We start from the raw sequence: 26,473 nt of genomic DNA on the forward strand, positions 1-26,473 counted from the left end.
CATTTTCTTCCGATCAGGCAGACCGATCCGGTGGATCGATTGGCACAGGTGTATGTGAAAGAGATTGTCAGATTACACGGTGTGCCTAAGGTGATTGTTTCTGATCGAGATGGACGGTTTACTTCCAGACTTTGGAAGGGTATTCAGCAAGGTTTGGGTATGAAGTTACATTTCAGTACAGTTTTTCATCCGCAGACTGACGGACAGTTTGAAAGGACTATTCAGGTACTGGAAGATCTACTGAGGCTATGTGTTTTAGATTTTGGAGTAAGCTGGGAAGATCATATTCCTCTTATAGAGTTTGCTTACAATAACAGTTTTCAGTCCAGTATTAGTATGGCACCTTATGAAGCTCTGTATGGACGAAAGTGTAGAACTCCTTTGACTCTGACTGAGGTTGGAGATAGACAAGAGATGGGTGCCACTTTTGTAGATGAAACTGTTAAGAAAGTCAATTTGATTAAAGAAAGGTTGAAAGCTGCACAAGATCGACAGCAGAAATATTACAATCAGAAGCACAGGTTCGTTGAATTTCAAGTTGGTGACTTTGTGTATGTCAAAGTCAGTCCGATGAAAGGTGTGAGCAGATTTGGCAGAGTGAGTAAGCTTAGTCCAAGGTATGTTGGACCGTTTGAAATCCTTGAAAGGATTGATAAATCTGCTTATCGGCTGTTGTTATCTGATCAGATGTTCATAATGTGTTCCACGTATCTACTTTGAGAAAGTGGATATCTAACTCTGGAAAGAAAGTGTCTGCTGATGAGGTTGAGATTCAGGAGAATCTAGGATATAAAGAAGAACACGAGTTGATTCTAGCTTACGATGTTCGTAAGTTGAGAAGTAAACAGATTCTGATGGTTAAGGTGCAGTGGAAGCACCAGACTGCACGAGAAGCGACTTGAGAGAAGGAGTCGGACATGAGGAAGTCATATCCGTATTTGTTTTGACTGAGTTTTGGGAGATTGTAACAGCAGGTTTGCTCAAATCGTCCAGGCCGATCGTGGATCATCCCGGGACGATTAGTTCAATTTTTGTTCCAGAATATGTACAAAAGTTATAGGAAAATTTTCCTGTAGGGATCGTCCGGGCCGATAAGGGATCGTCCCAGGACGATCAGAGCAATGCAAAAGTCAGAGAATTGAGATTTTTATCGTCCAAGAAAATTAACTATCGTCCTGCGAAATCGTCCCAGGAAGATGTGAATTTGGTCAGGTGCGATCGGCCAGGCCGATCAGAGCATTATTTAGCTGAAATCAGCTCATTTTGAAGAGAAAGAGAAATAAAAAATAATATCTGATTTTTTGAGGAGAGAGAAGGTCGAGAAGAAAAGAGGAAAAGTGGATTTTTGGACAACGCCGGGCCGTTTTCGTCCGTCGTGACTGTTCAAGAAAGTGGTGTACGCAAGGTAAGCCACATTCCGCCTTTCTCAATTTTCAGAACGGTGAAGTTTGACGGGATTTTCTGTCCGGATTTCGTTTTCGTTAGTGAATTTTGTCTGTATTTTCCGACTGGTTCAATTTTTACCGCGTAACTTTTGGTATATTATTGAAGTGCCGAGTGTGCACGTTTTGATTATTTTCTGGAGATTTTTGACATGATAGTTTTGATTTGGCGGCGTTTTCTGTTGACTGTAAATTTTCACGATGTCTGAAAATGTTGTGGCAGTAGAATAAAAGTCTTGCAATGTTATTGTGAACATTATGTGATAATTTGGTAATGTTTGATTTTTAGGAATTTTGTGTAAATTCCGTATACTGCCGTTATGCCGCTGGATTTTTGTACGATTTCTAAAATTGTCCGGATTTATTCTGAATTGACATGATATGATTGTGTGCTATGAAAAGAGAGTTATAACGGGTCAGGATCTTGTGAGATCCTGTCTGTGTCAGGGAAAATCTGAAATGAGCTCTGAAATCCGAAGACAAGTTCTGTTCCGGATCCGATGATAAGTTATGTTCTGGTGCTATAAGCACATCTGTTCTGCTGTCATGAGCACAAAGGGAGGCATAAGGGGCCAATCCGAGAGATTCTGTCAGTGTCTAGGAAGGGAGGCATAAGGGGCCAGAATCCGTAGAGATTCTGTCAGGGTCGGGAATCTGTTCTGACTTTTGATATGTTCTGATTTGATCTGTTCTGATTTGATATGTTCTGATTTGATCTGTTCTGATTTGATCTGTTCTGAATTGATATGTTCTGATACGATTTTGATATGATTTCTTATTCTGATATGATTCTGTTATATTCTGATTTGATCTGATCTGTACGATTCTATTATGATTCAATTTCTGGAATTATGATTTCTGTGATTTCTGTCCTGTTTTGATTAGATATACGATTCTGATGATCTGATTTATGTTCGAATTTTATCTGATATGTTTGATGTGGATTTTGAGGATTTGAATTGGAGGTTTGATGTCTTGCTGAGCTGTTATAGCTCATCCTTGTAATCTGTGTGGTTTTCAGGTTCTGGGAAAGGGAAGGAGATCTTGGACTAGACATTCAGAGTTTGATTTGTTATAGGTATTTTGCTACTTTTGATTTTTGTACAGTCATGACTTTTCTGTTCTATTTTTCTTTCCATCTAAAAGCCATTAGCTGTATTTGTACATGATTCTTTTTGAGGAAGAAAAATATAGATGATATGTTCCGCTGCATTTGATGTTTATAGTAGCTTTGTGTGCGTCTGTTTCTATCTGTATGTTGGAAGAAAGTTCTGAAACAAATTCCAAAGCTAAATCCTGGAATCACTTCAGTCAGTCTGAAGTTCCGACATCACGACCCGATGCGAGCGGGATCCGTCCTGGTCGGGTTGGGTCGTGACACCAATCCTCCTCCTCCTCTTGATGTCTCTGCCGTCCATGGCTGCTTGGAACGTCCGGGGCTTTAACAGGCCGGATAAAGATCTGAGTTGTAAGCGCTTGCAGGCTTCTTTCAAGATTGATTTGTTGTGTATTTTAGAAACTCGGATTCATTCTACTGCTTTTCAAAATCCTTTTTTTGAGACTAACCATATGATTTTCCCTTCTGAGAAAAGCTGCAATAATTTTAATTTTTCTTCCTCGGGAAGGATATTGGTCAAATGGAATGCCAGCAAGATGGATTTTACTCCATCCTACTTTTCTTCTCAATGTATTTCAGGATTGGTTACTGTTGGAAATCTCCTCTCTTTTCATCTTTCTGTCATATATGCTTCTAACAACAATATTGAAAGGAAAAATCTCTGGGATCAATTTGATGATTTTTCCCCTCCTCCTGCCACTCCCTGGATTGTCCTTGGTGACTTCAATTGCTGTTGTTTTGTTTCTGAAAAACTGGGAGGTTTGCCTCTCTCACAGGGCTCTCTGGTTGACTTTAATCGAATGATCTTTGATTACTGTTTGTTGGATCTACAAATAGTTGGAAGTAATTTTACCTGGTTTAACCAGCAAACTGACAACCCGATTCATATTAAGTTGGACAGGGCTCTGGTGAATGATGCTTGGATTAACGAATTTCCTGCTTCTTTCAGCTCCATTTAAACTCCGTCTACATCTGATCATTGCCCTCTTATTTTGAACTCAGGTGATGTCTTCAATTCTAACCATAGATTTCTTTTCAAAAATTTTTGGACCAAACTTGACAGGTATTGGGGAAATGTTCTGGAAGTTTTTTCCTGTCCTTTAACTGGGAATCATATATCCTCTTTGTGCAACTCTCTCAAAAAGCTCAAAAGCAACATTAGACGTGAAGCTTGGTCTAATTTTAATCACATCAACTCTCAACTGGAAGAGCAACTCAAATTACAATCTGCTTGTTTGGCCAAGGTGCAGGCTAATCCGTATGACCCTTTTCTTAATTACTCTCTTAAATAGATCAATCATAGAGTCTTGGTTCTCTCCTCTATGAGTGCTTCGTGGATGATTCAAAGGGAAAAAGTGAAATGGCTTAAACAAGGTGAAGAGGATCTTAAATATCTTTTTTCTAAGATAAAAAATAGACAAGGCAGTAATAAGCAGGTGGTTAATCTCTTTGCGGCTTTTCCTGGTAGAGACAATAGGGATGCAATCAACTGCATTGTTCAACACTTTCAAGGGCTTTACAATGCCCCACCTCCTTCTTCTTTGGATGTGAGTTTATTTCCTATTGGAAACTCTCTTCCGAATTTCTACTGGGATATTTTAACTGCTAATGTTATGGAAAAGGAAATTAAAAGTTCTGTTTTCTCGGGGTCTTCCTCCTCCTCCCCTGGACCGGATGGTTGCAATTACCATTTTTATAAAACTAGCTGGCACATCACTGTGCTATTAGTCTTTAAAGCAGTTAGATCATTCTTTGCTAAAGGTTATATCTCAATGGGTGTTAAGTCGACTGTGTTGGCTCTTATTCCTAAAACCAACAATGTGGAGTCCATCTCTGATTTTAGGCCGATTGCCTTATGTAACACCATTTACAAAATTATTGCTAAAATATTGGCTAATCATTTAAAGCCCATTATGCCTCATCTTGTTAAGCATAATCAATCTAGTTTCGTGAAATCTAGGATTTCCACGGATAACATCATTTTGGCAAAGGAAATTTTGGGCTTGTCTAGTAAAAGAAGTAGATATAAGTTTTTTTGTGCCAAACTTGATATTAGGAAAGCGTTTGATACGGTTTCCAGGGAATTTCTTATATACAGGATGCTTCAAAAAGGGTTCCCTCACCCTTTTGTTAATTTGATTAAAGCATGTATCACTGATGTGAATTTTTCTGTGTTGGTAAATGGGGCTCTTGAAGGTTTTTTCTCCTCTACCTCTGGGCTTAGGCAAGGATGCCCGTTAAGCCCTTAACTTTTCTGCTTGGTTATGGATGCTTTTTCTGCTCTTATTGATAATGGAGATTTTAAAGGGATAAGTGTGGATGGCTTCTCTCTATCTCACCTCTTATATGCAGGTGATGTCTTAGTTTTTGGGGAAGGAACCGTTGAAAATTGTCTTTGTTTAAAAAGAATTCTTGCCACCTTTTCTAATGCTACCGGACTACATGTGAATCTTTCTAAGAGTTCGATTATGTTTCCAAAATCTGTGACAAATCAAGAAGAGGTCTGCCAAATTCTCTCTATTCATAATATCTATGATGTCATTACCTATCTTGGTATTCCCTCGTCTTTTAATCGACTTAAATTTACAGATTATATTTCTTTAGCTGATAGTATTGCAATTAAAATGTCGGGGTGGAAAGCTAGTCTTTTATCCTTTGCTGGTAGACTTCAATTCCTTAAATATACCATTTTGAACTCTATTGCTTATTGGATACGGGGTGCTATTATACCCAAAACGGTTTCTAAGTTTTTCAGGAAAGTGTGCTCAAAGTTTCTGTTCTTTGGGGATTGCAATGCTGGGAAGAAAATGCACTTGATTTCTTGGGACAAAGTCACTTGCCCCAAGGAGAATGGGGGGCTTGGCTTACCTTCTCTAGCTTCTCTTCAATATGCTTTTAACTGCTCCATTATTACTCGGATGTATAATACACAATCCCCTTTATCTCAATGGCTTACTGCTAGATACATCTCTCCCTGGAAACCGATCCCTTCGTTCGCCACAAAATTCTGGAGGGCTGTTTATTCTACAGCTGAGGTGGCTAGAGATAAATTCTCTTTTAAAATTACTAGAAATGCCCCTATCTCTTTTCGCTGGGATCACTGGGTTAGGAACTCTAGATTGGAGGATATCTTGACAATGCAAGATTTTAATTATCAGTTTCCTAATTCTTTTTCTGACAGTCTTGTTAGAGATTTTATTTTGGGGGATAATTGGATGCTTCCTTCTTGCTTTTATAACTCTGATGCAAAGCAATATTTTAAAGGTTAATATTGATGAGGGTGATGTCTGTCTTTGGTGGGACAATAAGAAGCATTATAAGCATCATGACTTTGTTTTGGACTTTTACAAAAATTACCCAACTGTTACTTGGCATAAACTTATTTGGAGATCTAGATCTGCCTTGAGGTACTCGTGCACTACCTGGTTAGCACTTGTTGGGGGTATTAAGACTGCTGAGGCTTTGCATAATCGGAATATTCTGGTTCCTTTAACATGTAGTTTCTGTTTTTCTCATCTGAAAACTGCTGCACATTTATTTTTTGGCTGTCAGTATTCATTCAATATAATTAAAGCATTAATTCCTGGGTCTAATTGCTTCTTGATGGAACCCTCTCTTTTACAAATTCTGGGTTGGGTTGATGACGATGATTTGCGGACTGTTGAGGAGAAGACCTTCTTCTCTTTAATCATTTGCTGTTGTGTTTACTTCATCTGGAAAGAGAGAAATCAATGGAGATTTTGCAATCTCTTGAATTGTCATAATTCCACAGTTTACTGTATTAAGAAAGCTGTTCAGGCAAAGGTTTCAAACTGGAAGAACTCCTCTTTTTTGCTGGGAAAGTTATATTCTGGAAATGTCTCTAATCATTCATGATTTCTGGGATAATTTAAGAGCTCGTTTGGCTGGTATGGTGAAGTGGTTTAAATGCAGCGTCCGATTGGAGCATGCCTATGACAATGATGTCGCTCCATCCCCTCCCCTTGGACGGCTCTCGAGCAACCAGGGGACTGTATGCGTTGTTGATCTCTTTAATTTTTTTGAGTCCAGGCTATGTTGACACTGGAGCTGTTCTGGTTCTGGTTGTGGGTTTTGGGATTATATTTGCAGCTCTCTTTTTTTTTTTTTTGTAGGCTGTTGTTATAAAGCTTTTCTTGGTTTTATAGTTTTGGGTTATAAGGTGGGTTTTTTTTTCCATTTTATACTTTTTGAGGTTCTCTTGAGCATGTCTTCTCATGTAATCTTTAGCTTTTTTTAATATACGGGCAAAGCCCAAATTTCCCCAAAAAAAAAATAATAAAAAATGAGCTCCAAAATATGATAAATCATCAGTGATCTAATAGTTGTCATCTGAGGTGGCCAAGCAGTATAGTATCTAGCTTAAATAGATTTCTGAGAGGGGAACCATCAGATCCCAAAATAAGCAAAAAAAAAGTCCTCCATGGCAATATTAGCAAAATATATATAATAGAAAATTTTCCAAAAAAAAAGCATCCCTAACTCATCCACATATCAAAATATTTCCCTTGTTATTTTAAAAAAGAGCTCCTCATAAATACCTATGAGCTATCAAACTCCATATAATAATAAAGAATGATAGAAAAATTCATCAACAAATATTTAAAATTCTAAATAGTTAAATAAATTGACAAAAATTTTGCAACAGAGGAAAAAAAAAACCTCATGCAATGCAAAAGAGCAAATAAATCTAATAGAAGCATAAAACTAACATCCTAAGAAGACAAAGCCTAAAGACAAACATCAAAGAAAAAACCCACATATCCATATATCACAACTCCGAACAAAGTATTCCAAATGCATCGAGAAACCATAACTCCACAAATCACGAAAATGTAACGAGTCATCCAACAAAGAACCCCCCGCCAATAAAAGTAAGCAAGATGAGATGCATTAAGTGAAGTGTAATTGGGTAAGGAAGAATAGCCTCCATGTTCCATCTTTTACTTTTATGTGGCAAACAATATTTTTTCAATCAAAGAGTGGCTATTAGACATCTTATTTATAAAGATTCGATTATTTCTTTGTTGCATGATAAAATAAGTCGTAATATGAACAACAAGTAGGAAAAATCTTCTAGTAATTTTGATTACACTACCAAAAAAAAATCCTTTAGTAGTAGTCTATAGTAGTTGTTTACAGACCGCCATTATAGATTTGTATAGGTAGCATTTTTCACTACTACTAAACCCTCACCTATTATTTCCTCCTCAGTCATAATCGACTCATTTCCCTCCTCAGCACTAATCGATACATTCCATAATCTTGACTCCTTTTGCTTGCTTCATCGACCGCTTGTCTGTCCCAGAGCTCCATTGGGTGAGCATCCATGACCGAATCTGCCTGTCCTGACTCTGAATCCATCTCCATAGCTAGCCAAATCCTTCATTATTGTCGAATTCTCTATCATCATTCATCTGATCGAGTCCATTAGTATTTTTCCTAATCGACTTATTCTCTTATTTATCCTAATTGGCTCATCATTTAATCTCGACCTTGCTACTTTGCTTATTCAACCACCCGTCCTACAGCTCCATTTGACGAGCATCCACGACCGAATCCATCCATCCCGACGCCGAATCCTTCATTGCAGCTGAATCTGTTGTCACCACCGAATTTTATGTCTCCATTCATTTGCTTGGCTCCATCTGGATATTTTCTCCATAGGTATTTCAGCTCTTAGATGTACGCATGCAAAAAGAAAGTTGGTCTATTAGTATTTGGGGATCTATTGAAGGTGTTTACTGCAACAAATTTTCTAGTGCTATCTGCTTTAGCTGTAATAGCTCTGGCTACTTATTATTCCATGATTTTCAGAACTCAATGTATGATTTTTTTTTTTCTCTGATTCTCTGATTTATGGTTGCTTATCAATTTTATGGCTTGGGTTGATTCTTTTTGCTATTCACAGGTAACACTTTATTATATTCTAACCAGCTGCTCGTTAAATTTTTTGATTTGGTTGGCTTTATGAGTTATTTTTGCTCCCATCAGAACCTTGTAATATACACGGTCTTGATGTCATTAAATTCCTGCAGCATACTTTACCAATGCCAATTTAAGGGTCCATTTTTACGGCTTATTTATTATTGCTTCTTAAAACAACTTATTTCTTATTGTAATATTCAATTTCTTAAACTTTTGTAAGAACTCGCAACATGTAAAAAATTAATTCTCTAACTCTTGCAAGAACTTGAAACATAAAAATAAGTTCTATAACTCTTGCAAAAACTCACATCATAAATTATGTAAAAGAAATTGAAACGAAACATGAATTTAAATAAATCTTAAATCCACAATATCTTAAACAAGATGATTTTCACAGTATTTTAATAGGAAGAAAACATACATTGATTCATATTGAATTCGTTGAATTCAGAACTACAATTTCACTCTCTTTTCCCTTTCACTTTCTTCTTTCTTTATGAGTAAATTCTCTATGAGACAAACTAACTCCAATAATGAGATAAAGAGAATATCAGTAGTTATTTCCAACATATTAGTTATAATAACTGCTCATATGAGTTATTTAATCAAACGGTCAATAAACAATTGATCAAATTATCTCTTTTTGACCAATAAGATTTAAACATAAATAATTAAATTTCAATAATTCAAATATATGGGTCACTTAATGATTTATATAATTAAATATATAGATATACTTAGGGGTGTCAATTTTGGGTCACGGGTCGGGTTCGGGTCGAACCCGAAACTGACCCGGCACTATTCGGGTCAACCCGAACCCGACCCGTTTTTAAAAACGGGTCGGTTTCCTGAACCCGAACCCGACCCGCTTCGGATTCGGGTCAAACCGACCCGACCCGAATGACCCGTTTTCAACAAAAAAATACTAATTTTCGGGTCAAAACGGGTCAATCTCCTCTTTTCGGGTCAAAACAGGGTCAAAATCGGGTCAATCTCAGGTTGGCGGGTCAAAATCAGGTTTTAGGGTCAAAATCGGGTCACTTTCGGGTCACTTTCGGGTCAAAGGGTTAACCCGAACCCGACCCGATTTTTGAAACGGGTCGAAATGTTGAACCCGAACCCGACCCGTTTCGGGTTCGGGTTGACCCTAACTCGAAATTTTCGGGTCGGGTTTTCGGGTCGTGTCAAATATTGACACCCCTAGATATACTTAAATATTTTTATTGCGATGTCTTGCATAATTATTAAATTTAATTATTCTAACACTTATTACTTCTTAAAACAGCTTTTTGGTATAAAAATTAAAAATTTTGTACTAAAAAGCTGCTTTAGGCTTCGTTTGGGACGACTTTCTTATTGATCTTTAAGTAGCTTTTTAATATAAAAATTAAAATTTGTATACTAAAATCCTCCTTTAAGAAGCAATAAAAAAATCATTTCAAACGAAATCATAAGAAGCAATGAGAAAGCTATCCCAAATAAAGCCTAAGTTCTTCCAAACAAACAGTCTCAACGCATGAAGCATTGGCTTCAAGAAATTTGATGTAAGATGAAGTATACAAGGCTGATATTTTGCATGATTTTAACTCTCAGAAGAGCTAATTCTCTAGAGGTAAGATGACTATATATGACTGATATCATAGAAAGTGCTAGCTCTAGATGGTGAAGTATTTCTCTAAGGAAAAATTCTTCACCACTTTTCTAGATATTTGGAACTTCATCCGAATTGCCCTTTTGTCTTTCTTTGGATGGTCTATCTGGCAACCAGGGAATTGACTAATCATCTACTGATTTTGTTCTTTGGATGAAATTTTTTGAGCCATTCTAAGCTTTGGTTTTTTTTTTTTTTTGTGAAATCTGTAATATTTCCATTGCATTATATAACATATGTCATGAAGAGTGCTATCTTGAAGAGCAATCAACATATGTAATATTTCTATGGTCAGTAACAAAACTTTGTTCTTAAATGATAGATCCATAAACTAATAGGACTAGAAGGACTTGAAGGAGCTTCATTGGCACCAGCAGATTTTAGGACTAAATTATAATTTTTGGGTAGCGGTTTTAACCGTTGTTATAAACCACATTATATTACAGAGTTGCATCGGTTAAAATCGCTTCTAAAGCTACTACTGCCAAAAACTTGAAACGACATAAAGATTCAGGCTTCGTTTGTGACGACTTTCTTATTGCTTCTTAAAATAGCTTTATAGTTCAACAAATAAAATTTGTATGCTAAAAAGTTGCTTTAAGAAGCAATAAGAAAGCCGCCCCAAACGAAACCTCAAAGAGTGTTGGGAAAGCCGTTTGTAACGCTTGTAGATACGGTGGTTTTGCAATGCTTTCTAAACCGCAGCAAAAGTTTTGCAGGTATTTTAATATCTGCAATAGGTCAAAAAAGTGTTACGAAAGCCAAATTTAATAGCAGTATTATTTCCTTACTATTAGTTTATATATTGATAGTAGTAAAGTTTACTTAACTTTAGTTTTAACATACTTTTCGAATAAAATAGAACAAAAGATTAGTGTTTTCCCAAAAGGAAATCAAGAAATTAAAAAAAAAAAAATCGAGAAAAAGACATCACTGTATATATAAGAATATCCCCAAAGTAATTATTTCTGCATTTCTTTTATTTGCCATAGTATTAATGCTATTGACATTTTAAAATAAAAATCTTCAGCGGGATGGCCACTCCAAAATTTAATAATTCTTTTATTTTTTATTTCTATATTGTTATTATTATTTATTCATTATTAAAATTAGAGTATATTTAATCACATTTATCATTTTATTCATCTCCTTACAACTCTAATTTTTATATAAAAATAAAGCACGTTAAGATATTATAATTAATATTTTATCATGATAAATTTAATATTATAGAGTTTATTTTGAGATGAGTATAATATACGAGAAAAAAGATTTGTCTACTATGACTATTATAAACAATCTACTACAAAATAGAATTAGAGAACAATATATGAATAATGTCTTTAATTACTTAATTATATTAAAAATATTTAATTGTATTATTAATAAAATAAGCAGTAAACTCTTTCAAACTATGAAGAGTAAGTATTATAAATTATAATTTTTTATCAAATTATATTTTATTTTCTTAAAATTGTAAATTCAAAATTTTATGGATCTCTCAATATAAATCTCAAACATGAATGAAAAAAATTGAGAGAGTATTTGACTATCAACATCTTTTTTCGACGTTATGTTGTCTATCCGACTGCGTGATCCAGGGTTTTTGAATGGGTATTCTTCTCCTCTTTCATTTAAAGATGCTTTGTCCGGCACATCTAATGTTTTAGTCTCTTTTTCCGATTTGAGAATTTCTTCTCATTGTGGGTTGCCGGCATTATTGATTTCAGAGGAGGAAGTCCAAGCGCTAGCGGCTCCTTTGGAATTCGCTTTAGTTGACAAATTTTCGGGTCGGAGGCCTTCCATTAAAGCCATTATAATTTTTTTTTTTTTCAATCTGAAATTAAATGGTGATTGTTCGGTCATTGTCCTCAACCATAGGAATGTCTTGATCAAGCTTTTCAACGATTTGGATTAAGGTAGGGTCTTTACTCATCGTTCTTACTTAGTAAGCAATTATTTTATGAAATTAGTCAAATGGACACCTTCTTTGGATATTGATGTTGATTCTCCTATATATCATCCCCAAAAGGATTTCATTTCCTAATATGCGGCCTCACCTTTCTTTCAGCGAATCATCTTTGGCTTGGGTTCCCTATTTGGTCGGACCTTAAAAACTGATACTGCTATGACTTATAGTTCTCACCCATCTGTTGCATGCATTCTTGTTGAATTGGATGTTACCAAAAAATATCCGGATAAGATTTGGGTGGGTTCTAATAAATATGGTTATATACAGTTGGTGATTATGGAAGAAATCCCTACTTATTGCGTGAATATTTAGGCCATTTGAAAGAGGAATGTCGTATGTTACATTCTCATCTTAATCTATCTACTAAATCCCTTCCAGTCAATGTTGACGCTCATCCTTCTCCAGATACTATAGGTTTGGTTGGTGATAATGTGGAAAATCCTATTGTTACTCTTGTTATGCCATTTGAGGGGGCACTTAATGGGGTTAATTTCTCTGAGGTTGCTGAGCTTGTTATGGGTGTTGACAACCCGTCGTCTGTTTCTTTGCCGGTGGTTCCGTGGTTCCTTCCGGTGTTTTAATGAGGTTGAGCCGAATCAATGCTTAATCAATTTTGTAGCTAGTTATATTGTTTATCCTAGTTTTTTTGGGGATGACAGTGACGTTGAAATTGCGATTTCAGATGATCATTCGGACCGGGAATTGGTTCCACCTATCGACGGGATTTTGCCTATTGAGAGTGGTGAGATGGCCAATGCTTTGGTTACACCTACTCATTTTAGTCCCTTGCTGAATTAGGGTGTTACGGTTGGTACCCCTCTGGCTGATGTGCCTATTTATGTCATGTCAAGTGATGCATTATTAGCTCAATTTGCTTGCACATCTTAGAATAAAGAGGTGTTGAATGATGACTGGTTGGATGGTGAAATTTTCTCTGCTGACGAGGATGTAATGATTGAAAAAGAATTGGCATCTCGGGAAAATTTGATTTAAGTATTATTCAAATTGTGGATGTTGGTTTTTTTCAGAAGAGTGGTAAACAGAGAAAAAGGAAATTCAAAAAAAAAAAATGATTGGCTTGGCTTTATGTTTTAGCTTATTTGTTCGTTACTGTATGTGGGTGCTGCTCTCAGTTTTATTGGATCTTTCGTTGGTTAATGTGGGTGCTGCTCTCGGATTGTTGGTTTGGCCTTCACGGATTAAGGACCGGGCTATGATGTGGAGGTTTTAAATCATTTCTTGCACGTTATGACTTGTTGGCAACCATTGGTGGTGCTCCTTTTGATGTTTTTTTTTTTTTTTTTTTTTTTTGTGTTTTTTTTTTTTTTTTTTGGTGTCAAACTTTGCTTGTTCATTTCATCTACTCCTCTAGATGGTCCTTGCCTAGCTTTTGGGTAATGGTTTGAAGCTTCCTATATACTAAGCCCGGCTATCTTCTACCTTTCCACTACTTATTTCCTCTTTGTTGTTTTTTATTGTAATTTTGGATTTGTCCTTAGATGAATTTATATCTTTTTTTTTTAACACGCAGGTCCCTCGTTGATTTAAAAAAAAAAAAACTCCAATGAATAAAGCCATAATTTTATTCGGCCATAATTTCCATATCTATCCTAATATAATTTATATTAAATTGTTCGAACTAAATTTTATTCACATTTTAACAAATACGCTCCCTCATTAGTTATTTCTATCAATGTCCATTCCTTTCTTTTCCTTTGCCGACATTCCACTGAGGTATCTTTTTTTGGTTTTTCTCCTATGATATCTGAGGACAGGAGCGATGGAAGGAAGGGTCCATTCCTTCTGCCTAACGCGTGATCATATTCCCCTCTCCTTGCAGAAAAAAGAGAGTCCTTGTTCTGCTTTCCTCCAACACCAACGAGAAGCCATTGCAGAGTTAGAAATCATGCAAGCCCAGTCAAAGACAAAAAATTCTCTAAATAGACAAAGCATTTGAGCAGGCAGAAGTAGAAATTGAAGTTCATTATGTCTGATTGATGATCAGTGATCTTTTCAATAACTGAGCACTGCTTAAGGTCAATCCTTCAACCTTAAGGTGAAATTACTTTTCTTTTCTTTTTTTTAAGAATAAGGGCAAAGCCAAACTTCATCAACTTCATTAACAAAAATTAAATTTTTTTACTAGAAAGTCGCTTTCAGTAAGAAAGCCGTCCCAAACAAAGTCTTACTAAAGAGACTTGTAAGTTGATCTTTGGTGGCAATGTGATGAGCAGAGATGTGAATCGTTTGATGTATTCTCTAATAAAGTGACAAACAATTTCTATATGCTTTATGCGAGTATGAAACATTGGGTTATTGGCTAATGCTAGAGCAGATACATTGTCACAAAAGAGTTTTGTTGAAGCTAACTTGATGTGAAAATTATGTAGTAGTGAACGAAGCTATATAATATCACACGCGGTTAGAGATCTAATTCATTTGCATATTACAAATTCACATATCCAAGTGGTTGTTTCATATAAACCTTCTTGTCTAGTCAGACATGCAAGAAGGCATCGGAAACATCTTGTTGTAGGACGTGCCAATGGTATGTAATTGCCATAGTAAGAAAAATGCAGATGGTAGGGAATTTTGTTACATGATTAAATGTGTCATAAAAATCAAGTCCAGACTCTTGTTTAAGACCTTCAGCTACCAACCAAGCTTTGTATCTAGCAATAATACTATCATAGTTGAATTTAATTTTAAAGAGCCATTTGCTATCTAAGACATTCTGATGCAGATAAGTCGGAATAGGGATCCCAATCAATTTAAGCCTTCATTTGGGACCGTTTTTTTAATGCATCTTAAAACAAATTTTAGTCAAAAACTACAAAATTTATACTAAAAGTTTATTTTAAGGAGCAATACGACTTTCTTACTGCTTCTTAAAATAATTTTGTAGTACAAAAATTAAAAATTTATACTAAAATATTGCTTTAAGAATCAATAATAAGAAAACAATCCCAAATGAAATCATAATTAAAAAAATAGAAGCTTGTCGCCCAATTAAGTGGATAGAGAAAACAGAGTAGGTTTTTTTCGATGTTGTAAATTAAGAACAACTCCTGAAAAAATTAAATAAAATTTATTGTTTTGTGAAAGCAGGGTTCATTCCTTCTATAGGTATAAGAAAATAAATGTTGGCAAACCACTAATATTGAAACGAATAATTACTTAGATTTAGATCATTCGCTAAACAAACAAGTTAAGTATTAACAGATTTTTTAGCTTATTTAATAAATGACTAGAAAACAAGTAAATTATTTTGGAGAGTCCAATGATATTGTCATCTTATAGGTAAGTATTCTGAATGAGTGCTAAAAAAAGAACAATTAAGGGTAATTAGTATTCTAATTTTTTTTTTATGAATTATATATATATATAACTTGATAGGATAAAAAAATTTAAAATTTTTGAAGCTCATCTTAATTTTCTTTTGCATTAAAATATTCTAACATATTTAGGCTTTGTTTGGAATTGCTTGTATATTACTTCTTAAACTGTGGGGGGGGGGGGTCGTTTTTATTTGGCAGGTTTTTTGGGTCGTGGACAATGATGAGGCCTGCTGTCTCCTTTAGGACGGTCTTTGGGCAACCAAAGGAGGATTGGATTTACTCTATAATCACATTTACAAGTTCTGAGTCCCGACCAGCAGGATTTTTGTCTGATTTTGGATCTTCTTCTCTTTTTGTTGTATTTTTGCTCCTTCATTTCTTGTCTTAGCCTCACTTTTTTGTTGGCTAAGCTCTTTTTTGGTTTCATTTTTGTAATCCTCGTTCTTTTATATGGAATGGGCTAAACCCTCAATTTTTTCCAAAAAAAAAAATTAGTCGAATTTAAATGAATATAAATATATAAATAAAATTTTTTACAATGCGCATTTTTAGCTTAAATTGCATATCATTTCAGACTAATTTTACAGGTAACATATTTATAAAAGTAACACATCATTTTCATTTATAATAATACCGTTGCAACATAAGTCAGTATTATAATACTTCTAATACATATTTTTCGCTTTAAAATTCTAAACTAGAAAGGAGTGACAAAACAACAAAAAAAAGCATTCATTTTCGATTTTATTTAGGAATCGTGACAATCACATCACGAAGTACGTGAGACCACGTCGGCGAGCTTCTCGATCTTCTCCGCAATATCCTTTGGGAGCCGCACGGCTGGCCGGCATGTTCTTCTCGATCGCCGGAAGTCCATTCCCATCACATCAGAAACCTCCTCTGAGCTCCACCCAGCCCGACGGAGCGAATCGCTACACCGATTGGCTTTCAGTAGCAGAGCGTCCAGAACCGCCTCCCCATCCACGGCTACCACGTTGTCTTTGCCACTGGCAGCGCTGTCAAAGAACCCTGAGGCCGCAACCTCTACCATCTCTGCAACATCATTCTCCCTCCAGCCCCCATCCCTCAGAATTTCCCCAATCCGTTCTAAGTACTTCCCAACCCAAGCAGGCGGTGACATCCTCTGCTTCCGGATGTCAACGAAACGCTCCGAGGACGAAAAGGATGAAGAGCTCCGTCGACGGCGGTCGAAGGAGGCGGCTTCAGTCCAGAACTCGATCCATCGTGGGGTTCTTGCTGCGGAGTCCAGTGATCGACGGGAGGCGTAATCGAGGGGGGAAGGGGGTAGAGGCTCAGCCGCGGAAAACTGCCGCTGGAGACGGAGGGAAGGAGAAAAGTTGGAGAGGAAGAAATCAGAGAGATCAAGAGCGCAGATGGTAACGCGTGAGTCCTCGACGAGGAAAAGGGGGTTTCCAGCGAGTGCGGGGAGGCAGGGGAGATAGCATCGGTTGAATACAGGAAGAAGAAGAGGCGCGCGGCGAAGGGCGGAGCGGGCAAACCGGAGGGCTTCGTCGGGTTCGTTCGGGCGGGGGCCCCAAGAGGATTTAGGCCAGAATGAATGGACTCGAGGAAACGCTATCTGGAAAGAGATGGAGGCTGCAGGGAGATCGAGAAGGGGGCGAAGGTGGGATGGCGACCGCCAGTCGGGAAAACCGGGACCGGACGGAAGGCCGAGGGAGATGAAAGCGCGGAGATCGGGCGGGAAGGAAAAGCCGAACTCGGCCTCCGCGCGAGTGAGCTCGGAAGGGGAGAGACCAGGAAGGATGTTTACGCCGGAAGAGCGAAGGTGGGATAGGATCGATTCGGCAATAGGCGTGAGGGAGGCGCAGGCGGATAACGAGGTCGGGGTGGGGATACTGCTGGTGGAAGCAGCGCGGGTGGAGAGACGGCGAAGGGCTGCGGCTTGAGCGGCAGGTGATGGTGCAGAAATCCGGCGGTCGAACTCCACCATGGCGTGCTACGGCCAAGTTTTGGAACGGATAGAGAGCTGGAAAGGAGTGGGGCTTAAGAAGGCGGAGGGGGACGGCCGCTTTTTGCACAGGAAGGGGATCAGGGGAAGTTGGTGGTTGTGGTGGAGCCCGCTGAACGAAGATCTGGTGGGGTCAGTTCACGCGCGTATGAAGAACGACCTCGGATTCCTAGTTAATAATTAGGAGGCCGGATTAGATAAATTAAAGGCTATTGATAGAGTGGGCGGATGTCGGGCTCGACGGGCTGGTAGGCCCGATTCAATTATATATTTTAGTTTTTTTTAATGTTGAAAAAAAAATCATGCTCATATTATTTTTTTTTTTGAGAAAAATTGGGGCCTAAACCCATCTATTACTATAAAAAAAAAAGAGAATGTTACATGAGAAAAAGGCAGTAAACAGAAACAACCTACAAACTTAGTAGGCCAAAAGAGTAAAAAAAGAACAATTATACCCCATTTATACCACCCAATACATCAAAATAAAATTGCAATAACCAAAATGTGGTAGGAGCATCAGCCCAAGCCAATTGAGCTGCAAAAACTGAACTCCAAATCAATTGCCACGAGCAAGAGAATACCCAGGAGGACACAGAACCCCTGCATAGATGGAAGAGAGCCCTCCAATAGAGTCAAACGCGGCAGCAAAACGAACAGAGAAAGAGCCTCCAGAAAACCTGAACATCACCAGCGACGACCCAAGCAAAGAGTAATGAACTCCCATGCCCGTGACACCTGGACTCAGAAGGAATAAGTAAGAAATGCAGATCAACCACAGCCCTGGTTGCCCAAGATACTTGGGCCGTCCAAGGGAGTGATAGGGGAGTTTCATCATTGTCCAGGTGTGCATAACTGCATATGATATATCCAACAGCAGCATGAAGAAGCCAATTACAACCTTTCTATAACTTCTTAAAAGAGAGATTATTATGTGCGGTGTTCAAACACATCCAGAGGTCAATCTAGCCCTTCGAATGTGTCACGTCATCCAATACACACTGCATTGGATGATATAACATGTACTAATTGACCTCCGGAAGTGTCTAGACACCACAAATAATAATTTTTCTCTTAAAAGAGAACAAAATCCTTCAGTCATAGAATCAATTTGATTTTTTTTTTTTCTATCATAGAAAGAATTCTATTTTGGTAGACTACTTTCAAACATAACTAGGATTGTGATATTACGAGGAAACAATTATATCTAGAATATCATCATACAAGTTATATTATAATAAGCTTAAAATTTATTGAATTTATTTTGAAATTAATGTTGCTATTAATGAATTTATAATATATTAATCTCAAAGTAAATCCAATGATTTTAGGCCACCACGATAGTTAATGACCAACAGTTGGCCGCTTCCAGTCACCGGTCAACAACCATCATTTTATTTTAGGTTGCATTCATTTTATATCTATTATTCAAATAAAAATTATATTACATTTATTTTTATTCATTTAAATATTTTAAATGCACATATTTCTTCTTCTCTAAAAAATAAAAAGAATTGAGATTATTTTTTCGGGGAACGAGGGTTTTGAAAGCTTTTATGAATTATAACTGAACAATGTCCCATAGTACCAAATAAAGGAGAATTGCTAGCTAGGTAGCAACGGCAATAGGGAGGGACAGACGAAGCAGAGAAACTGCAAAGCCTGGGAAAGGGAACGGCTGAGTAGGGACATCATCATCACCTGATCACCATAGGCCGACAAATAAAGCAAATGAAGTAAAATTAGTTATAAGCCCTTGGCCAATGACTATAAGAGATTATTCAATTTTCCATCTCTTAGATTTTATTTGAAACTATATTTTTTACTGTTTTTTAAAATAATTTTTTATCATCTCAAACGAAAATTTAGTTATATATTTATAATCTTTAAAAATAATTTATTAATATTAAGAGGGAATGAAAAGGACAAGAGAGATAGTAATAATCATAATTACAGTTCGCTTTTATGCCAATTCATTGCATTGATGCATCAAATTTTTACCAAGCATTTAGATAGTATAGGGTAGAATTACTCTATCCCGTGCCCAAAGATTCACGGCGATAGAGAGATAGTGTTTAATGTTCTAGTTAAGGGTGTAAGTGAGCCAAGTGGCTTGAGCTTAACTCATTAACGAGTTCATAAGTCGAATTTATCGAGCCACAAGTTCGAGCGATTAAATTAAAATTATTTAATAAATAATTTAAATTAATATTATATAATATATTTTATTAATATTAAATTAATTATATATAATAATAAAATAAAAAATTATTAATTTAAAACTAAGAAACTAAGCTCAACAATCGAGTTGAGCTAGAGCTCGAGCTCACTAACAACTAAACAAGCTTAACTCAATTAGGGAGATACTCAATTCGGCTCGACTCGTTTACACACCTAGTCTTAACTTTGTACGAAGATGCAACACATAGAGAGATAAGAGAGAAGAGTGCAAGAGATATAAGAGACATCAGAATTTTTATGTGAAAAATCTTAAAAAAAGGAAAATAAAACTGAGCATTGCACAATTGAAATGATCTCACTAGTTATTTTCTTTGATTACAAATGATACCCTTTCTCAGGAGAAGACGTTAGCACAACATAATAAATACACATCATATAGTGTATGCTACATAGTTGTAGTTGAAATAATCCAAAGATAAGAGACATGTTCTCAAGAGAACATTGACTTTTCCATTTGGTCAATAGGGCAGTGATTGGTTTGCAATGGAGGTCGAAGAGACCGTAGTCAATCGATAGAGTTTGAAAGAACCATGGTCAGACAATGAGGTTCGAAGGGATCGTAGTCGGGTGACAGGTCGAGGGATCGTTGTTAGATTTCAGAGGCTCAAGGTACTATAGTTAGGTGTGGTGGTACTAAATTAATGATTTTCCTTGGAGTATTTTCTTTCCCAATTAGATTTCAAATCATCATCACTTCTCCCTATGAATCATTTCTAACAAAATAAATTATTTAGGAATTGATTGAGCACATAATCTCCTTGCACTTGAGATTTTGAAATTCAAATTTATTCTTTTGGAATGGCATTTTGAATAGCATGAGTTTTCAGATCTGAAAAGGCAAGAGAAGATAGCGATGTTTTGATTGGATTATCGTTGCCATTCATTTGCTAATGTTTAATAAATGTTTTATAAATTATATGTATTGAATGTTCTAGAAAGTAATTAAAAAGAAGAAGAAGAAGAATGAATGAGTAGAGTTAATATATTAATGAATGACTTAACTTTTTTATTTCTCTAAATTGTGACAACAATTATATATGAGAAAAGTTACACTAAAAGAAAATCCTATATTTAAGTTCCATTTGTTTTTTTTTTTTTTTCTATGAAAAGCAATTACAATAAATTAATGTGGCCTTGAGCAACTAGACGTACTTTGGCTTTTGATGGTAGCCAGTTTATTTGATACGAGGTTGTGAGTATTGTGTCGAGCCAATAAGAATATGGTATAGACGCCGTTTGTAGAAGCGTTCTTGTCATTTCTATGAGATGGCATTGCTTCCTCTCTAGTTTTTGTTGCTCTGATGTATATGGGCATGAGATTTGATGGACTATGTCATGTTGTTGCAAGAAGGATTAAAGTTCTTTATTGACATAACACATAATGTGGTGTTATAATTGGTTCTCAATCATAGTTTTAAATTTGATAAATATTGATGTAACTTCAGATTTGTGAATCATGGGAAAAAGCCACACAAAGCACGAAAAATCATCACAACATAGTAACAATATCCTTGATTAGATATGCTAGGGGAAGGCCCCCATGCATTCGAGTGGATGAGTTCAAGTGGGGTAGAGGAGAGAGATACAAATTTGAAGAATTTTAACTTATTGCCTTTTGAGGCCTCAATTAGGGGCTGAGTGTCCCTTTATGTTGTAGATTTGACAAGTATGTGAGGAGGATTGTGGTGTTATATTGTTGAAGTAAGACGACCATCCTCTACAACGTCATTCACGACCTTTGTAGGAGTACTGAAGATTAATTTCCTCACTGAGTAGAAGAGAGTAGAGGTCTTCAAGGTCTTTGGGATGAAGCATTGTTCTAATTGATGTTTTGGATGCTTGGTAAGATGGCGGAATTTTGTTAAGCGTGTATAGTATAATATCTTATGTATATATATTTTCTCCATCCATTGTGATTTTATTCACTGTGGTTTTGATTTTGGTGAGATATTGATTCATGTTGAGGTTTCTCATTGAGATTTTATGGAGTTCATTCTTGAGTTTAATGACTCACGAATGGTTTGAAGCTTGTAGCCTCCATTCGTTGGTGATCTAGATGGCCGAGCAGGATTCAAGGTTTAAGATATAGGGAAGAATTGAGGGGTGAATGGTGGAACGTCCAAAATGGCTGTCGAGTTCTGATCGATGAGAACCCATTCATGATTTTTTGAATTTATGATGGTTATGCCATCGGACGACTGGGAGAGGCGTCCTGGTGGGGCTGCTGTGGGTTCGAGAAATCTAGAAAATCCATTAGCTTGAAACAACTTGAGGACCCGAGACTGGCCTCCTGATCGGGTAATTGTCATTTAATAGTTGTGCAGAGACTATTATTTTTATGTTTGAAATAACAAATTTGAGTGATGCAGGAATAGAGCAGCTGCCAGTGAGAGTGTTAGTAGCTTGGTAGTCAAATTGGGAGGAAGAAGACTGGGCCATTTGCTGTGCAACAGGCTTTTATATATATGCTCTAATACCACAAAGAAGTGTAAATTACAATAAAGCTAGATCACCTTAGTTATGTTGTGAGGAGGAAGAAGAGTGTATTAATTTCTATTTTTTTTTCTTTCTACTATAATAAGGTAAAAGTTTTCCACAGTCTTATTACATACTATAGTGTGTGTGTGTGTGTGTGTGTGTGTGTGTATATATATATATATATATATATATATATGCTAAAGTAGGTGTGTACCTTTACACGTGTGTGCGAGTGATTCGTCTTGGCTATTACGGATGTTCGGAAAACCGACCCGTTTGCAAAAACGGGTCGGGTCGGGTCGGGTTGAACAGTGTCAGGTCAATTTCGGGTTGGACCCGAACCCGACCCGTGACCCGTTTTTGACAGGTCTACTCAACTCAAAGTTCGTTAAGATGGTCGATTAAATTACAAATATTTAAGAATTAATTTTAATTAATATTATATAATATCTTTTAATAATTTTAAATTTATATAATAATAGTAATAATAATAACAATAAATCTTAATTTAAAACTAAGAAATCAAGCTCAACAATCGAGCTGAGTTAGAGCTCGAGCTCACTAACAGCTAAACAAGCTTAGCTCGATTAGGGAGATACTCGATTTGGCTCGACTCATTTACACGCCTAGTCTTAGCTTCGTACGAAGATCCAACACATAGAGAGTTAAGATAGAAGAGTGCAAGAGCTATAAGAGACATCAGAATTTTATGTGAAAAATCTTAAAAAAAGGGGAAATAACAAGGAACATTGCACAATTGAAATGATTCAACTAGGTATTGTATCTGATTACAAATGATGTACTTTCTCAAGGGAAGGCGTTAGCACAATATAATAAATACACATCATATAGTGTATGCTGCATAGTTATAGTTGAAAGAATCTAATGACAAGAGACATGTTCTCAAGAGAAAATTGACTTTTCCATTTGGTCAGTAGGGCAGTGGTTGGTTTGCAATAGAGGTCGAAGAGACTGTAGTCGAGCAATAGAGTTTGAAAGAACCATGGTCAGACAATGAGGGTCGGCGGGATCGTAGTCGGGTGACAGGGATCGAGGGATCGTTGTTAGGTTCCGAAGGCTCAAGGGACTATAATTAGATGTGGTGGTACGAAATTAATAATTTTCCTTGGAGTATTTTCTTTCCCAATTTGATTTCAAATCATCAGGTCATCTCCCTATTAATCATTTCTAACAAATAAATTATTTAGGAATTGATTGAGCGATTGAGCACATAATCTCCTTGAGATTTTGAAATTCAAATTTATTCTCTTGGAATGGAATTTTTAATAGCATGAGTTTTCAGATCTAAAAAGACGAGAAGATAGCAATGTTTTGATAGCATTATCGTTGACAATTTGACATTCATTTTCTAATGTTTAACAAACGTTTTATAAATTATATATGTATTGAATGTTCTAGAAAGCAATAAAAAGAAGAATGAATAGAGTTAATATATTAATGAATGACTTAATTTTTTTATTTCTCTAAATTGTGACAACTATTATAATATGAGAAAAGTTACACTAAAAGAAAATCCTATATTTAGGTTCCATTTATTATTTTTCTCTATGAAAAACTATTACATTAAATAATTGTGGCCATGAGCAACTAGACGCACTTTAGCTTTTGATGGTAGCCGGTTTATTAGATATGAGGTTGTGAACATTGTGTCGGGCCAATAAGAGTATGGTATAGACGCCGTTTGTAGAAGCGTTCTTGTCATTTATATGAGATGGCATTGCTTTCTCTCTACTAGTTTGTGTTGTTCTGGTGTATATGAGCATGAGATTTGGTGGACTATGCCATGTTGTTGCAGGAAGGATTGAAGTTCTTTATTGGCATAACAGTTAATGTGGTGTTATAATTGGTTCTCAATCATAGTTTTAAATTTGATAAGTATTGATGTAACTTTAGTTTTGTAAATCATGGCTCATCACAACGTAGTAACGATATCCTTGATTAGATATGCTAGCGGAAGGTCCCCATAAATACGAGTGGATGAGTTCAAGTGGGGTAGAGGAGTGAGATACAGATTTGAAGAATTTTAACTTGTGGCCTTTTGAGACCTCAATTATGGGTTGAGTGTCCCTTTTTGTTGTAGATTTGACAAGTAGGTGAGGAGGATTGTGGTGTTATATTGTTGAAGTAAGAAGACCATCCTCTACAGCGTCGTCTGCGACCTCTGTAGGAGTACATTGCCAAAGTTGGATTAGCAGATGGCTGGTGACGGGACAACTCTGCCTGAAGATTAATTTCCTCACTGAGTAGAAGAGAGTAGAGGTCTTCAAGGCCTATGGGATAAAGCATTGTTCTAATTGATGTTTTGGATGCTTGGTAGGATGGCGAAATTGTGTTAAATGTGTATAGTATAATATCTTCTGTATCTATATTTGCTCCAGCCGCTGTGATTTTATCCACTATGGTTTTGATTTTGGTGAGATACTGATTCATGTTGAGGTTTTTCATTAAGATTTTATGGAGTTCATTCTTGAGTTTAATGACTCACGAATGGTTTGAAGCTTGCAGCTTCCGTTCGTTGATGATCTAGATAGATGGCCGAGCAGGATTCAAGGTTTAAGACATAGGGAGGAATTGAGGGGTGAATGGTGGAGCAAAGGGTTGCTGTCGGGTTCTGATCGATGAGAACCCATTCATGATATTTTGAATTTACGATGGTGATGCCATCGGAGGACTGAGAGAGGCATCGTGGTGGGGCTGTTGTCGGTTCGAGAAAGCTAGAAAATCCATTAGCTTGAAACAACTTGAGGTCCTGAGAGCTCCAGATCAGGTAATTGCCATTTAATAGTTGATCAAAGACTATTATTTTGATGTTTGAAACAACAAATTTGAGTGCCGCAAGAATGCAGCAGTTGTCAGTGAGAGTTTCAATAGCTGGGTAGTCAAATTGGGAGGAAGAAGACTGGGCCATTTGATGTGCAACAGGCTTTTATATATGTTCTGATACCACAAATAAGTGTAAATTACAATTAAGGATTGATGACTAGTGTTGAGATTGAGGCTTCGTTTGGGACGGCTTTCTTACTGCTTCTTAAAGCCGCTTTCTAATACAAAATTTAAAAAGCGACTTTAAGAAGCAGTAAGAAAGCCGTTCCAAATGAATCATGAATCTGTTGAGTCAGTGGCCTTTGCTCATTCCGTTTTGCTTTTAAAAACAATCATGTAAATTTGGAGCCTACATTCACATTCTTAAATACGGTTGAATATTATTTTTTTCCGTATTTGGTTATGTAAATGGATAATCTTGGTCTTCTTCTATATCTGTTTCTTTTGATTGTTAATTAGATAACTTGTATCTTATAGGAATTTGATTCCATTTCTATGACAGAAATGCAGTCTCCATTTTGTTTGATCCAGTTTTTTTAGCTATTTAGCTCTTCTTTCTCAGATTCTACTTGGTTAATCAGATATTACTAGTACTCCATCCAGATTATAAAAAAGATCATAAATACAATAAGAAAACACAAAATGCTGAATACTTATGAATATTTATATGATCAAGCACTAAAGCTCAACTAAATGAAGCTACAAATTTACAATACACTGCATAAAATTAACAAAAAGCAGTTCATAAATTGATTCCACAAATAAAAAAGAGGTATTTTTTGCCCTACCTACATTAGGGATTTCTTAGATTTTTTTTTTGGGTGCAGATTTAGCCAAACAAGCGCAAGAAATGGGAGAAATATCACTACCTTCGTGATGAACTCCCATGAGGACCTCCTATATAACAACAACAATGTCATTGTCTGAAGCTAGGGGCGTATTCAGCTTCTTTTTTTAGAGTCAGCAAGAAATTTTTTTTTGGGGGATAGGCAAAGATGCTTAGGATTGTTAAAATTACGGCAAAAAAAATTTTTGAGGGGGGGGGGGCAAAATACTCAAAATATTTCAAATTATCCCCTCTAATATTTTTTTAAAAAATTTTGAGGGTGGGCATTTCTCCTTGGTGGATCCGCCTATGTCTGAAGCGGAGAAGTTCAAAGCGAGTATTTATGAAGCACTTCATGCGACTGTAACGAAGAAATGGAGAAGACGAACCTTGGTGGATCCGCCTATGTCTGAAGCGGAGAAGTTCAAAGCGAGTATTTATGAAGCACTTCATGCGACAGCAACGAAGAAATGAAGAAGACGAAAAACAAATTTGCTCGAGTGAAGAAGAGGGGAGGGGTTCAGTCACATATGAGGAAGATGTGATTTTAACGAAGTGATATTTTAGAGTAAAGAAAATGTATTTAGGTGATATATAAGTAATAGTGAAGTTTGGGTGTTAGTTTTATAAA

At 36.5% G+C, this 26,473-nt stretch overlaps 1 protein-coding gene across 1 annotated transcript; it reads right to left on the minus strand.

The window, feature by feature from the left end:
* Positions 1-16,235: 16,235 nt before the first annotated feature.
* LOC110096893 lies at positions 16,236-17,438 on the minus strand. The gene has a single exon (XM_020823035.1). It carries the CDS (start codon positions 17,436-17,438, stop codon positions 16,236-16,238), a length of 1,203 nt encoding a protein of 400 aa, XP_020678694.1.
* Between the last annotated feature and the right edge of the window lie 9,035 nt (positions 17,439-26,473).

The sequence above is a fragment of the Dendrobium catenatum genome, unplaced genomic scaffold (assembly GCF_001605985.2).
Source record: "Dendrobium catenatum unplaced genomic scaffold, ASM160598v2 fragScaff_scaffold_53, whole genome shotgun sequence".
Classification (NCBI taxonomy): domain Eukaryota; kingdom Viridiplantae; phylum Streptophyta; class Magnoliopsida; order Asparagales; family Orchidaceae; genus Dendrobium; species Dendrobium catenatum.

Bases quoted from the DNA above. Each gene is read 5' to 3' on its own strand.
- LOC110096893 (XM_020823035.1), bottom strand. From the start codon at position 17,438: ATGGTGGAGTTCGACCGCCGGATTTCTGCACCATCACCTGCCGCTCAA.